Source organism: Lactuca virosa, chromosome 2 (assembly GCF_052849685.1).
Source record: "Lactuca virosa cultivar CGN04683 chromosome 2, Lactuca_virosa_CGN04683_v6, whole genome shotgun sequence".
In the NCBI taxonomy this organism is placed as follows: domain Eukaryota; kingdom Viridiplantae; phylum Streptophyta; class Magnoliopsida; order Asterales; family Asteraceae; genus Lactuca; species Lactuca virosa.
Window position 1 is genome coordinate 252,765,970 of NC_136427.1, and position 15,344 is coordinate 252,781,313.

The 15,344-nt window shown below is 33.7% G+C and overlaps 2 protein-coding genes and 1 non-coding gene across 3 annotated transcripts; all 3 read left to right on the forward strand.

The window, feature by feature from the left end:
- The first annotated feature begins 1,101 nt into the window (after positions 1–1,101).
- LOC145160773 (origin of replication complex subunit 1A-like) lies at positions 1,102–8,463 on the forward strand. The gene is made up of 15 exons (XM_079080094.1): positions 1,102–1,996; positions 2,091–2,226; positions 2,316–2,468; positions 2,535–2,666; positions 2,749–2,900; positions 2,980–3,079; positions 3,167–3,289; positions 3,390–3,551; positions 3,623–3,859; positions 3,953–4,058; positions 5,897–5,967; positions 6,079–6,174; positions 7,830–7,906; positions 7,992–8,075; positions 8,200–8,463. Exons 1-15 carry the CDS (start codon positions 1,239–1,241, stop codon positions 8,261–8,263), a joined length of 2,451 nt encoding a protein of 816 aa, XP_078936220.1. The 5' UTR covers positions 1,102–1,238; the 3' UTR covers positions 8,264–8,463.
- Positions 2,376–2,453, forward strand: LOC145161826 (small nucleolar RNA snoR28). Its single transcript, XR_013738698.1, has one exon. It is a non-coding gene; the product is annotated as a small nucleolar RNA snoR28 (small nucleolar RNA).
- Positions 8,464–8,903: 440 nt separating the features above from the next.
- On the forward strand, positions 8,904–12,392 carry LOC145156923 (1-acyl-sn-glycerol-3-phosphate acyltransferase 2-like). The gene is made up of 11 exons (XM_079076133.1): positions 8,904–9,301; positions 10,086–10,208; positions 10,321–10,360; positions 10,486–10,559; positions 10,645–10,704; positions 10,788–10,865; positions 10,976–11,134; positions 11,264–11,389; positions 11,699–11,791; positions 11,866–11,952; positions 12,040–12,392. Exons 1-11 carry the CDS (start codon positions 9,224–9,226, stop codon positions 12,259–12,261), a joined length of 1,140 nt encoding a protein of 379 aa, XP_078932259.1. The 5' UTR covers positions 8,904–9,223; the 3' UTR covers positions 12,262–12,392.
- The last annotated feature ends 2,952 nt before the right edge of the window (positions 12,393–15,344 follow it).

Sequence of the window (15,344 nt, forward strand, 5' to 3'; positions counted from 1 at the left end):
CAATCCAACTATATGTGACCATTGCACCTAAATTGAAGGCCCTACAACAGTTGTGTTCATAGATTAAGGACTTAATCTGAAATGATCTTTCTTTACTTATCCAAGTTGCCCACAACCTAAAAGGGCATTTAGACTTCTTTTCACCTTTGCAACATCTAACTAATAATCTACATCATCATCATCATCATCCGTATTACCATCTATCGATCGATCTTCAACTATCTCTTCTTCAATCCACTCCATAACTGTCTCCTGACTGTGATCTATGTACACATTGATCATACCCCTATTCTCATATCCAACACCAAGAAAACGTACAGAATCATTTTCATCTTCCAAGGCTCTAAACTCATCTCTCAGTGAACGTTGTGGAAGATAATAGTACACATTGATTCTTCCATCCTTGACCAACTTCTTCACATACGAGATGAACTCCATGAAACTCATGCTTCTGAAATCGACATTGCTAACAACCACTTTTACTGGATTGAAATACACAATCGGTTTGGGGACAAAAGAACCTGTATGATTTACTTCGATTGTCAAGTTGGAATCCATTGTGGTGATTTTGTGGAAAGGATGAATGAACGAAAGAGAAAGAAATGAACCCTTGATTTTGGGGGAAATAACGAAGGGTAAGGGCACATATATTCCCATAAATCTTTTAACCTACTAACCTACAATACCCGGTAAAATGATATTTTTTTCACTAAAAAAAGAATAATGGTGTTTTTGTACGTTTTTGGAACATTATTACATTTTTAAGTCATTTTCCCTACAATTTACAATTACATATGTGCTTCAAACCAATTGTCTTTTGATATATTTGACTATTTTTTATAAACAAAACACAAATAAGCTTGGAATACAGTAAAGACAAAATAATAATGCTTATATAATGTTTTTGAAGTTGTGTATGAAACAAAAAAAAAGTATAAAGCCTCTGGGCTCAAGTAGCTTTGTAAATGGGCTAGTATATAAGTTTATAGAGGTAGAGGGCCTATTAATTTACAGTCCAGTTGACAGCCGTCTGGGCTTTGGGGCAGCGTATCGGCGGATCGCCCCCCTGTTGGCATCTTCTTTGTGTTGCCTGTAATTGAAAGAATGGCGGAAATTGGAGCTTCAAGTTCCCGCCATTTTTCTCTCTACAAGTTCTCTCTTTCTCTGTCTCTCTCTCTCTCTCTCTCTCTCTCTCTCTCTCCTCTTTTGACGTCGTTACCTAACGCTACAATATCTCCATGGCGGAAACACCGAAGAAGCTCAGGCAAACCACACAAAGAGCACTCAACTCGTCTCCAAAAACTCCCATTCCTCAAACACCACAAACCCTAGCATCACCTCGGCGCTGCTCCCGCTTCATTTCTTCACCACTTCAGCCAGGTCAAACCACATCACCTGCGAACACTCCCAAAAGTTCAGTTAATCGAAAAACCAATGTGTTGAAGAAGAAACTAGACTCAAACGATTCGATCAAGGACGATGATGAATTTTCACCTGTGTCTCCTGATAGGACCGAGACGAAGAAGAGGAAAAGTAGATTTGAGAATGTAGCTGTTGAAATAAAAGCTAAGGTTTTGAGAAATGATAAACAGAAGGGGAAGAAGAAAGATTCCACAAAACCCAAACGGAGAGTGTATTATAAGAAGGTGTCTTATGACGGGGGATTGTTTTCAGTTGGAGACGATGTGTATGTGAAGAGGAGAGAGGATGCGAGCTCAGACGATGACGACCCAGAAATTGAGGAGTGCAGGGTGTGTTTCAAGGCTGGCCGACTTTTAATGATCGAGTGTGATGATTGTTTGGGCGGGTTTCATTTGAAATGCTTAAAACCGCCATTGAAAACAGTTCCTGAAGGGGATTGGATTTGTGCGTATTGTGAGGCGAAGAAATTGGGGAAGAAAGTAGAATTGCCAGCGGCGCTGAAAGGGAGGAGAAGACGTAGAACTGCAAAAGAAAAGCTTCTTTCAAGCGATTTGTGGGCAGTCCGTATTGAAAGGTACAATTACTCATTTCAGAACTCGAACAACTCGTTTTACCCTTTTGTTAATTTCAATCAGACATCTGGTGTTCTAATTCATGGAGTTTATCAGTTTATGGAAAGATGTCGATGGTAGCTACTGGTTTCGGGGTCAATGGTATATGATTCCCGAGGAAACATCTGCAGGCAGACAGCCACATAATCTGAAACGGGAGCTATATAGAACCAATGACTTTGCTGATAATGAGGTAATGCGTCTTCTAAGTTATACTGTTGTAGGTTGATAACTTTGTGTATCTTCATTATTGCTTACATTGTTCTTTTGAGTGTCTTCTAGATGGAAACTATCCTTCGCCATTGTTATGTCATGTCTCCAAATGAATATGCCAAAGCTGGAAATGAAGGTGATGATGTGTTCTTATGTGAATACGAATACGATGTGAAGTGGCATAGCTTCAAGCGAATTGCTGAAATAGCAAACAATGAAGAGGTAAGTAATTTAAAGAATTAAGAAATTTGAAGACATCAGAAGACCTGACCACTTTTGATTTGTTAGGATGATGAAGAAGCTGAACATGATGAAGATTGGAGTTGTGATGAAGATTCAGACTCTGAGACAGATGATGACATGGAATATGAAAAGGAAGATACATATAAATCAACCCCAACTCACAAAATGGCTGCTGCAGTAAGGATACTTCTTTTATCATCCCTCTTTTTAATCATGTTCTTGATTAAAATTTTAAGGCAAATTACTTTCTATTATGCAGAACTCACGAAAGGGCTGCACCTTTGGACTTCAGAAAATTGGGACAAAAAGAATCCCAGAGCATGTGAGATCTCACAAGCAGACTGAACTTGAAAAGGCAAAAGCAACACTTCTGCTAGCAACTTTACCCAAATCTTTGCCTTGTAGGAACAAGTAAGTGATATTTGAAGTGATTTGATTTAGTCTCATTATCACCACCCAAGTTGAATGATTTACATTTTCTTATATGTAGAGAGATGGAAGAAATATCTACATTTATCAAAGGTGCTATATGTGATGATCAATGTCTAGGTCGTTGCCTTTACATCCATGGTGTTCCTGGAACTGGGAAGGTAGAATTTATTTGCTGCATAAGTATGATGTTTGACTACATTGTTGACTTTAATGCATCCCGAATACTAATATGCCCTTGTTTACAGACAATGAGTGTGCTTTCTGTGATGCGGGGTCTTCGATCTGAAGTTGATGCAGGAATTACTAAACCTTACTCCTTTGTGGAGATAAATGGTTTGAAATTGGCTACACCAGAGAATATATACAGAGTACTGATCTGTAGTAACTTTAAGATGTTACTGAATTTTAACTGTTCTACATTATATCCATTTCCTAAAAGGCTAAAACCAAATTCATGGCTGTTTTCAGGTTATTTATGAAGCTTTGACAGGACATAGGGTCAGCTGGAAAAAAGCTCTCAACTTACTGAATGACAGGTTTACAAATGGGATCAAAAGCAGCAAAGACGATGATCGCCCTTGTATTCTTCTCATTGATGAACTTGATCTTCTAGTCACAAGAAACCAATCGGTATAACCAACGGCTCATAACCATAAATCTAAAATCTTCCCTGGATTGATTCTGATACTTGTTTTTCATAGGTGTTGTACAACATTCTTGATTGGCCTACAAAGCCGAATTCCAAACTTATTATAATTGGAATAGCAAACACCATGGATCTTCCAGAAAAGCTGCTTCCCAGAATTTCAAGCCGAATGGGTATACAAAGGCTTTGTTTTGCTCCATACAACTACATGCAGCTTCAAGAAATCATTGGGTGTCGTCTTAAAGGAATTGATGCATTTGAGAAACAAGCTATTGAGTTTGCTTCAAGAAAGGTCCGTATTTACACTAATTGCCATCAAATGGATTTAGCAATTGACTTAAAAAAGAAAATCGATTTAGACATACAGTGTATTGTGCGTATGTAGGTTGCAGCAGTTTCAGGAGATGCACGTCGTGCCCTTGAGATATGTCGTCGTGCAGCAGAACTTGCAGACTATCGGGTTAAGAATTCAATTTCGATTCCTAAAGCGGGTAAGAATTATTTTGTTGACTTGTTGACATATCACCAACATGTAAACTATGCACGAGTATTCTTAATTTCTTATATTCTACTAAAACATAGTCACATACATAATAAGCCATTAATCTAGCCTAAATTACCATTTTAAGCTTAATACCCAAAAGCCTAATATGTCTAACACACCCAATAATGGTGTTCCAAGATAAATCCTTAATAATCTTACAAAAACAACTTTAGGGATGTTTTTCCTATCAAGTCTTGTATGTGGTAATGGTGTCTGTCTGTCTGGATACAGTGCTGTATACATAAGTCTCATTTCTTACATGCCAAACTAACAATTATCACAATATTCATCAATTTAATTGTGAGAGGAGTTGAGGGAAAAAGAAGTGCAAATAGGTAAATGGTTAGTGCTTGAATACATTATGTCTGGGTTCTTTTGACTTAGTCCATTAAGTCGTTATTTGTAGATCAAGTAAAAAAGAAACAACTATATATAGTTATCCAGATTAGGGTGGTGTTTCTTTTTGACTTAATGGACTTGATTTGTAAAAAACTTAAGCTAATCAGACATATATAAGTGTTTCTTTTTAACTTAACATATTAAACACGTTCATGAACTCTAGGTATTTAGAACTGACTGATTGAAATAAGAACCGAATAATTACTACTTTACTAGTAAATGTGAAAAATTACAACATTTCCATTAGAATTCGAGAGGCTAGTTCTCTCCCTGAGCTTTCACTCTAACAGAAATAAATCCAAGATATCCCTAACCACCTATTTATACTAAGTACTGACCTAATCTATCTAACGAGATAATGATTAATGACCATATTGCCCTTAGTAACTAACTGAAGACAACTATCAAGACTAAACCCAGGCCTACTTAGAAGTTAGAAGTGTAACACGTGTCTGAGTGGGTAAAGTGGGAAGGTCACTTTCGATTTTCAGATGTTACATTTTCCACTTATACCCTCCTTTTTTTTTTTTCCTCTCCACACCTTCTACTTCATCTGCTGCTATCTTTCTATCAGATTATATACACCAACAACATTGTTTTAACTTTTCTTATGAAGCATTCATTTTTTTTTTCATATTATTATAATGATCCAGTATAGTCAAGATTAATGATTACCAAATGCTATAAAGGAACATTGAAAAAAATGAAGGGAATTTTAGTTCTAAATTTGAGTTTATACTATGCTAAGGTTGGTATAATTTTGATGTTCGACAAATTGTTTGATTAATGAGTACGTTTGTGAGCTTGATAAAAAGTCTTTGAATTTAGATGTTACTAATCGACAAACATTGGTTTATGTTTGTTTGATTTAAACATGATGCACATTTGATTGTTTTTTTATCTGTTTGATCCCCAATACATTTATACTTCAGGTATGCAATAAAACGGTGATTCAAACAATTTAGAATTATTTTGATTTTTAGTTTTTTAATGAGATCCTTTACAATGGTTATCAAATAAATGGTCATTTGTTATTTGACAATTTTAAATAGAAGAGTAAAATAGTCATTTATTCAGATTCCGATTTCCGACATTGCGTTCATTTCAATATTTACAGAAACACTTTATCCACACATATATCATTATTCATTCGGTATGCCTTATTAATTCATCAATTCAAGACTTAATATGCAAAAAAAGAAACAAGGCCTAAGTTCTTAACCCATTAAGTCCATTATGTCAAAAATAAACATCCCCTTATCTATCAACCTATATCATTATACCACAAACACTCAAATCCTATATAAAAAAATATGTCAAAATGTGATTTCTTCATGTAATGTACCTTTATGAAGCATGATTTCTATGGTGGGTGCATGTTTGCAGGAAAAGCCCTTGTAGGCATGGCTGATGTGGAAGCAGCCATACAGGAGATGTTCCAGGCTCCTCATATTCAGGTCAGTGATGATGAATTTTTGGTCAAATTTGTAAGCTTATGTCTCTTTAATAATATCATTATGAATCCTATCATGTCATATAGTTAAAATTCCAATTATGCCCTTTTTCAGGTAATGAGAAATTGTTCTAAACTGAGTAAGGTTTTCTTAGCTGCAATGGTGCATGAGCTTTATAAGACAGGAATGAGTGAAACCACCTTCGAAAAGGTCAGTTTTTTTTTCTTTTCTTTTGATGATTCATAAATCATAGATTGCATATTTTTCTACTAGGTGTGAGATCCGTGTATTACACAGGTTTATTAAGAATAAAAGTTTTATATCAAGGTGTAAACATTAAATATTTTTTATGCCTACTTCATCTCAAAGTCTAACAAAATATATTTTATTATATCTCAATTTTGACAATATTGTTTTATAATATTTCATTATTTTAATTTATGTAACAAAAAAATCATAATAAATGTTTTTAGTGGTAGAAAAAACAAACTATTTATTATTATATTCATTTTATGGAGAAAAATATATTTATCTTAAGGGTAAATAGCACAAAAGACACTAAGTTTACACCAAAATTCTAATTTGACACTGTTTTTTGATTTTGACACTAAGTTTATTTATTTTTTTCAATTTGACACTCTGTTTTTTTGTTCCAAATCAAACATCATTTTTCCAATTTTGTTCAATGTTGACAATTTTCCATTTGAAACCATATAAATAATTTTTTAATACATTTTAGACCTTATAAATATATATATTTTTTCATTTAAAAACCATATTTTTGTATAAATACAAGTGTCAAAATTGAAAGAAAAAATTAAACTTAATGTCAAAATTGAAAAAAAGGGAAAACTTAGTGTCTTTTGTGGAAAAAAAAATATTCAATTTTGACATGTACCAGAATGCCACATCATCAAAACTGTCAAATTAGAATTTTGGTGTAAACTTAATGTCTTTTGTGCTATTTACCCTTATCTTAAGTAATAAATAGTATTTCATTAGTTATAGTGTTGATCTACACATTTAATATAATAAATACTTTACATATATAATAATAGAGGTGGTAATTAGTGGAATTGATCAATTTTTTATTAACAAAAAAATGAAAATACCACATAATAACATGTGGAATGTAAGTAATTAAAAAATCTCATATATATATATATATATATATATATATATATATATATATATATATATATATATATATATATATATATCATCCGCAAGTTACAAGTTTGACTTCAAATCCGACTAAATTATATGTATATATATGTATGGAGCTTATTTTAAACATCAACATGTGCACATACCATTGACTAATTAGATTCCTCAAATATATAAACTCGTGACTTTTTCTTATTATTATTACTAACTGTAAGACCCGTATATTATACGGGTTGATTAAAACAAAATATTAAATACGAATGATTAAACAATAAGTTTATTTGAATTTGAAATTTGAAAGAAGTAAAAATTATGAGAAAAAAAAAACATGAAAAAAATAAATAAATTAAAATTATATGTTTAGTTGTCAGACCCGTGTACTAAATGTATTAATTATAACAAAATGTTAAATACGAAGGTTTAAACTGTAAATATATTTAAAATTGAAATTGAAGTTTGAAATTTGAAATTAATATGGTCATTATGGTATCTTTAATTTATGGAAACTAAATTAATGATATATTGAATAATGAAAAATGAAGTAAATGACAAGTGGAAAATAAATATCTCAAAATTATGACAAAATGACATGTGTCATAATGCACGAGAGAATGACATGTGGCAAAATTATTTTCATTTATTAAGGAAGAAGATTTCTCTTTTTTTTTTTTTTTCTGATGTTTGTTTTGTGGGTACAGCTGGCACAAACGGTTTCATGTCTGTGTACAAGCAATGGAATCACATTTCCTGGATGGGACACACTACTGAGAATTGGGTAAGCCAGATTTTTATATTCAAATGTTTATTTGAAATAAAAACTTGTTTTTACATAATTTCAAGATTGTTTCTTTTATTGGCAGGTGTAAGCTTGGTGAATCCAGAATTGTTCTTTGTGAATCAGGGGCGAGTCACAGGTTGCAGAAGTTGCAGCTCAACTTTCCTAGGTTGGTTATTGTAATTAACTTTAGGATTAAAAAGATTTTATATCAATTAACTTTTTATAAACATTCTGATTTTTTTTTTTTTTTTTTTTTTTTTTTTTTTTTTTTTATGGTGGAATGATGGCAGTGATGATGTGAGTTTTGCACTCAAGGACAGCAATGAACTACCTTGGTTGACCAAATATATGTGATGTGATACGGAAGGCTACAAGTGATTATGAGTTTAATTTATATCTTTAAATTATTCAACACACCACAGATTTTTAATACATTCTTATTTACCTTTTTATGGTTGAAATTTTCTCCACAAATGTTTCTGATTAAGGGTAAGGCTATTTGCCTTGATGTTGTCTGTACTTGAATCATTTGGATATTTTATTTGTTTCTTTTATGGATTATATTTTGATAATAATTTGGTTTTGGTTGCACTTTTTCCATTTATTTCTTTCTTATTATGATCAGGAACACTAAGTTGGTAAACAACTTGAATATTTTTGTTAGTATAATAGAGTGAAAGAATGTTTTGGAGCATCTTGAGGTTGATGCTCTTAATCTCTGTTGCTGTCTTGTGGCTCAATGCCAATATACATACATGTAAGGGAAGTTTTGCAGCGTTGATAATTATAGATATTAATCTTGCGTTTGTTACATTTGTAGATTCTTTATCTGTTTACTACTAGGACAAAAATTGTTTGTTTGACTTTTTAGTAAGTCGTCTTTTATAAATCTTACATTTTATATTTTGAGAAGCGTAGACTTAACAAAGAGAATGAATTCCCAGTAATGGCAACCAAGTTTTGAATACACGCTTCCAAAATTATATCTTTCTTCAACATCAGCTAGCTAATAATTGGCGCATACCAACCAAGATCACCAATCAACCGAAAATCACAAAGCTTCCAAAATCAAACCTCTCAAATTTGGCGCATTTCACAGAAAACCTGGCATTTGATTTGCGGTTTTTAGATCTAGTAGTTATGAAAAAAAAAAAATTCTAACAAAATTAGCATGTGAGTCTCTGTTAACGAGCAGATGCCGAGAATGTCGGGCGATCATCCATTCATCATTCCCCAATCTCTCTCCAATTCAAACCTTTTTCCGTTCTCGTCCTCCTTACGTCTTCTTTCATTCTCCCGTCCAAATCCACACCAATGGCCATCGCAGCGGTGGTGGTTTTGCCTATCGGCTTACTATTTCTTCTATCTGGACTCATCATCAATTTTCTCCAGGTATTATTTCAATTCATTCATCCAATCTATACGAATTTGATTTTTACTTGTGTTTTTCTTTTCCTATTGCTTATAAATGATTAGATACACAATTAGAAAGATTTGTTGTTGGGGTGGAGATCGAGGAATTATCGGTATTTGGTAGCAACGGAGAAAATTTGTTATCGAGCGTCGAATTTTCGGAATTCAAATTATGTTTCTATACTTTTTTTTTCGTGTTGTGTTTCAAATTCTGTAAATCGCAAAGGCAATGCTCACTTCTAGTGTTAATTTGCTTTAGTTTGTAGGAATTAGGAGGATATGCTTCATTTATTTTCTCCAGTGACATGTAAGTCTAACGGTTACTACATAACATGGAGTCTCTAGGGACACGTTAGTATGTATAGCCCTTCTCCCTAAAGGGAGGGGAGCCATTTAATGCTTTTATATTGAGGAAAAAATTAAGAATATTGTTGCCTTGAATCAGAAACAACTCAGCTTTAATGTCAAACCAACTGGTTTTAACTTCCAAATTGACGAGTTTATGTAAAAATCTTGAGATCCCATTCCAATTCAATTCATTCCACATCATACTTATAACAAAATACTGGACTATGGAGGGCATTTCAAATATCTCATTGGTAGTCAAACAATCTCACTAAACTATGTGTTAAGACAAACATTGCAATTATCTTGGGAAGAAGGGAGTAGTAGCTAAGTCTGAAGACCTGAACCTTTATTCAGATCATGTTTATTTATTTGATGCTAATAATTTGGTTAACTAGTTTATGATTGTACTTTTCAGGCATTCTTCTTTGTCCTTGTTCGTCCATGTTCAAAAAATATGTACAGGAAGATCAATGCTTGTCTTGCACAACTCCTGTGGTTGGAGCTCATATGGCTTTTCGACTGGTGGGCACACATTAAGGTATTGGAAGTTTGATGGTTATTATTCATTCATTGTTTCTTACTCTCATGCTGCAAACTCTACTTCCAGATAGGGGATATATTTTCTAAAATTTTATGATCATCTTTTACAGGTTGATTTATTTATAGATTCTGAAACACTTGAATTAATGGGTGAGAGCTCTCCTTAGCCGCTTGTGGTATTATTTCAATAGTTCATATAGTTACCTTATAACATTCGTATGCAGCCTTTGAACAGATTTTACACATCAGCTTATTTTGATTATATATATCTTCAGGTAAGGAACATGTACTCCTTATTTGCAACCATAAAAGTGACATTGATTGGCTCATTGGATGGGTCTTGGCTCAGGTAATTGTTTGAAAAAAATACTTTGACTTTGTCGACTATATAATATTAATATATTATTCATTAATTTTGTTTCTGTTATTGGCAGCGTTCAGGTTGTCTTGGTAGCACTCTTGCTTTGGTTAAAAAATCATTAAAATTCCTTCCGGTATGTTTAAATACATTTTAAATTAGTTGTATATATCATCAAAATAAGAAAAAGAGTGTGTGTGTTTTTTTTTTTTTATGCAGGTTATTGGCTGGTCAATGTGGTTTACTGAATATATCTTTCTGGAAAGAAACTGGTCTAAAGATGAGAATATATTGATGGTGAGATTTCATCATTTCAAGAATCTTTCATAATCTAAATTGGGAATGAATAACGAGTGTTGATGATATTCTTTTTTTTGTTTTTGTTTGGGGGGAGGGATGAACTACAGGAAGGCTTTGAAAACCTAAGAGATTTCCCAATGCCTTTCTGGTTAGCTGTTTTTGTAGAAGGGACACGGTTTACACATGCAAAGCTTCTTGCTGCTCAGGAATATGCTATTGCAACAAAGTCACCTGTTCCTAGGAATGTTTTGATCCCTCGAACAAAGGTTTAGTTAAAATCTATTTTCTTTTTCTCTCCAAACTCTGAATATATGAGATCTGTTGTTTGCTTCTCAAAAACTAATACTTATGATGTATCATCTAAACTAAAAAGTAGCTATTTTTGTATCTTTCAGGGTTTTGTTGCTGCAGTCAATCACTTGCGCTCATTTGTTCCAGCAATATACAATTGTACAGTGGCAGTTCCTAAAAATGAGCCATTGCCAACAATCTTGAGAATGTTCAGAGGAAGATCTTCCACGGTAAACCCATTACACTTTACAAACACCATATATATATATATATATATATATATATATATATATATATATATATATATATATATATATATATATATATACATACACTTGTCTTTATTTATTTATTTATTTATTTTTATCACATTGACATCTTTACTTTACCTTGTATAGTTGAATTAGTTCTTTTAGCTTAAATCATTTTCACAAGTTTTGACAATTAGTTGCGATTATTATATGGGACAAGGCAAGAGAAGACCATTTGGGAGTCTTCCTACTTCTTATCACATATTCCAGTGTCATTATTTCTTGTAGGTACATGTGCATGTCAAAAGACACTTGATTCGTGAGTTGCCACATACCGATGCCGACATTAGACAATGGTGTAGAGACATATTTCTTGAAAAGGTATTATCAACATTTCACCAAAGATTAATCCCATGATGATTATGAATAATCATGTCAATGTTTTGGATTTTCAGGATGCTTCATTGGAGCTACATCAGTCTGAAAACACATTTGGTGACATGGAATGTCATGGCATTGGTAGACCAAAGAAATCATTATATGTAAGAAGACTTTATAACTAATTATTTATTTATTTATTATTTTTGGTTGCTTACCTTACCCTCTTGGTTTTGTTTTTATATGGACAGGTTGTTATTATTTGGTCATGTCTTCTATTATTTGGAGTGATTAAATTCTTCGAATGGTGTTCATTCTCTTGGGAAGCGATAACATTTTGTGCAATACTCTTGTTGTTTGTTATGATCTGCATGCAAATCCTCATTGTTTTTTCTCAATCTGAACAATCAAATCCTCCCGAAGCATCAACACTTAATACTGAAGACGCCATGAACCAGAAGCTCATTCCATGAAAATTTTGATATTTAAAACTGTCAACCACAGAGGTTATACAATTCGTGAACCCCTAGATAGGCTAACTTTTTCCAAATGTGGTTTGTAAATTTTTATATCTTCATTCATTTATTTATTTCTTACTCCAAAATCAGGGAAGATTTATTTGACTTCTAACTAATTATACTAGGTTCCATGCCTTGAATCAACAGCCTAATCACAACCCACTTCAACAATTCTTCAAAAATTAAGGACAATATGTTAATAGCAACACACTTTCAATGTTTTCATATTACCTTATGTACATATGCTAGATCTGTATTTCTAACATCCTTAATGATACACAACACACCCTTAACAAATGTTAACGAGTTAATAATAATAATAATAACATGGGCATTAAATCAAAACGTTCAACCTCATTTTATGATGTTACATCTTTTTCCTTTAGTTTTAGCAGAACCGTTTTGTCATACAAAACTCTTATGGTTGCTCTCCACTTTAACCATCCCACATGCCTGTGATGTCATCCTCAATACACATTCTTATAAATTATAGAGCATATGTACTTGAAACTCTCAATAGGTTGTAGAACTTGCTCAAATACATACTTTTACTCCTTCACTATTCCGCTTTCCACTGAAATTGCAACATACATATTCCATTCTAACCGTGATGACCCGTAGCCCCTTATCTTCCAAAGATACCTTCTAGATATCCAACCCTGCATTATGCTTAATCTTAGTCTATAAAACCAAAACAATGTTGTCCATAACAAAACATTCACCATGGTATAACTTCCCGGATCTCATGCAGAAAATCTCGTCTATAGCCGAAGAGAAGATGTAATGACTAAGAACCAATATTCGATGAAGTCCAATTTCCATTAAGAAAAATCTCGTCTATAACCTAATGAATCGCACGAGAAAAATCTTGTCTAAATAAACGTAGATTTCAAAACCATAAAACACATCATGTTGGATACATATTATGTTTTGGAAAAATTTATATTAAAAATGGTTTTTTTCACCGTTGGTTTTAGATTAAGTTTTATCCGATGCAGAATCACTATTTTATTTCTTTGAACCAAACAAAGAAAGCTGCGGAGAATTTTTCACTTAACTTGTTTTTTTTTACCAAATATAGGGGACTAAGTCCAAATTTTATCGGTTTACAAGTTACCTAAGGTTAGTTGGATGGCTTACATGGAAATCGACAGACCATGTGTTAGACACATCATTGCCACCTCTTCATGGACGTGTTTCCACGATACAACCTTATAACCCCATTCAGTACTCCTTCTCATTCATTATTCCCCTTTTTTGAGCAAGTGAAAACCCTAAATTGTAACACCCATTGTTCAAGTATTTTCCATTGCAAATTGGTCCCCATGGCTCGTTAATGAATGTCGCGCCTTTATGTGAGTACGTTGGGCGTACGTGGCAAAAGTGCAAACCCTAATTCTTAGGGTTTGAGCACTATTTAAGCATCATTAACTTCTCAAGACCTTTTCCCTCATCAGCCTCCATCTCCCAGTTCGTTCCTAGCAAACCCTAATCCTTTGTGTGAGCCTTTTTGAGCTTGAGAATGCATTTTTGGTGTTCTTGAAGGAAGAAGAACGAAGGGAAATCATCTTGGAAGCTCAAGGCATATCTTGGATCCAGAAGTGTTTCACCCTTAAGCACCTTTGACGGTATAAAGTCTGAAACTTGATGAGTTATTTGCTTAGCAAGGGCGGATCCAAGGGGATCCCGGGATACCCCTCAAATTTTTTTCGGTAGTGTAATTTTTGTTTATGCATCCCTCAAAACAAAAATCAGTATAGTGTATATATATGCATCCCTTCACTTATAAACATAAACAAATAGTTGGTCTGCTGGTTAAGACGCTGGCTTATTGAAGCAAAGGTCTCAAGATCAATTCTTGCTTCTTACATATCCTTTGTTTACTTTTGTTTTATTTTCCCAGCTATTCTATCCCACATCGCCAAACACATGTAAACTCAGTCATTTTTGTCTATTATATAAACCAGTTATACTCATGCTTCATTTGATATCTACTTTGAGTCCCACATCGATTCAAGTATCAAAATATACTTCAACTTCATGTTTATACAACAAAACTTGAGGTTAGCTAAAGATTCGATTAAGGTTTGGGTTTTAAACCGAACCTGGGAAACCCTAGTACCCTGGAAAAAAAATTGGGTTACCTTAAAAAAAATGGGATACCCCTTTACTATGATCCTGGCTCCGCCACTGTTGCTTAGATCTTGCTAGCCTTGAGTTTGTATTCATTTTTGGTCCCATAAGCTTGGTGTTCATGAGTATGGTATACTCTAACCAGAAGAACTATCATTTCAGACGTTTTTAGGTGTTAGGAACCATAAAAATGTGATATTGGTCATTGTATTCCTATCATGAAAGAGTTATGATGTATTAATGGATTATTAAGTTAGGTTTTTAGCTTTTGGACCTTCTCTAGCCATGGAAAGTCATAAAGGTGGAAACTTTATGACTTAAAATGATGTTTTGGGTCTAGATCTGAGTTTGGATGAAAGGTATTTAAGGAATAAACACTTAATGAGAAGATTTGGACCCAGGCAGAGTACGTTGGCCGTACCAAGGGGTACGTTGCACATACTGGGTTTGAAACTTGTCTTTTGGATGAGTCACGACTACGCCCAACGTAGTGACTGAGTACGTAGGGCGTACTCAGTCAGCTTGACTTTCCTTGACTTTTTGACTATTTGACTTTGACCTTTGACCTGGGGTTTGACCTAGGGCCATTTTGGGTATTTTGAGCAGTAGTTTCAGATTAGGTCACTGTTTGTTGCAATGTGACCTATGGAGTCAGCAGAAGGAGCTATGTTTGGTTCAACTACATTTCAGACTGTGAGGTGGGTTTTCTCACTGTACTTGTGGGTTGAAGGCACCAATGTCGGCCCAGTAGGTTGTGTATCATGGTTTAGGATGTTGCTTATTTGTTGTTGTTATATGTTTTAGCTGTTGCATATGTCGACATAATACGATTGGGTTGAGACAATACTGCTCTGTGTGGAGGCTAACAAACGTGGGAGCAATCCAAACATGAGTTGTGGGTCAGG

Coding starts and splice junctions, on each gene's coding strand:
- LOC145156923 (XM_079076133.1), top strand. CDS start 9,224: ATGGCCATCGCAGCGGTGGTGGTTTTGCCTATCGGCTTACTATTTCTT. Junction 10,705..10,787: donor AATCATTAAAATTCCTTCCG/GTATGTTTAAAT, acceptor TTTTTTATGCAG/GTTATTGGCTGGTCAATGTG. Junction 11,390..11,698: donor TCAGAGGAAGATCTTCCACG/GTAAACCCATTA, acceptor TATTTCTTGTAG/GTACATGTGCATGTCAAAAG.
- LOC145160773 (XM_079080094.1), top strand. CDS start 1,239: ATGGCGGAAACACCGAAGAAGCTCAGGCAAACCACACAAAGAGCACTC. Junction 2,901..2,979: donor TCTTTGCCTTGTAGGAACAA/GTAAGTGATATT, acceptor TCTTATATGTAG/AGAGATGGAAGAAATATCTA. Junction 3,552..3,622: donor TAGTCACAAGAAACCAATCG/GTATAACCAACG, acceptor TGTTTTTCATAG/GTGTTGTACAACATTCTTGA.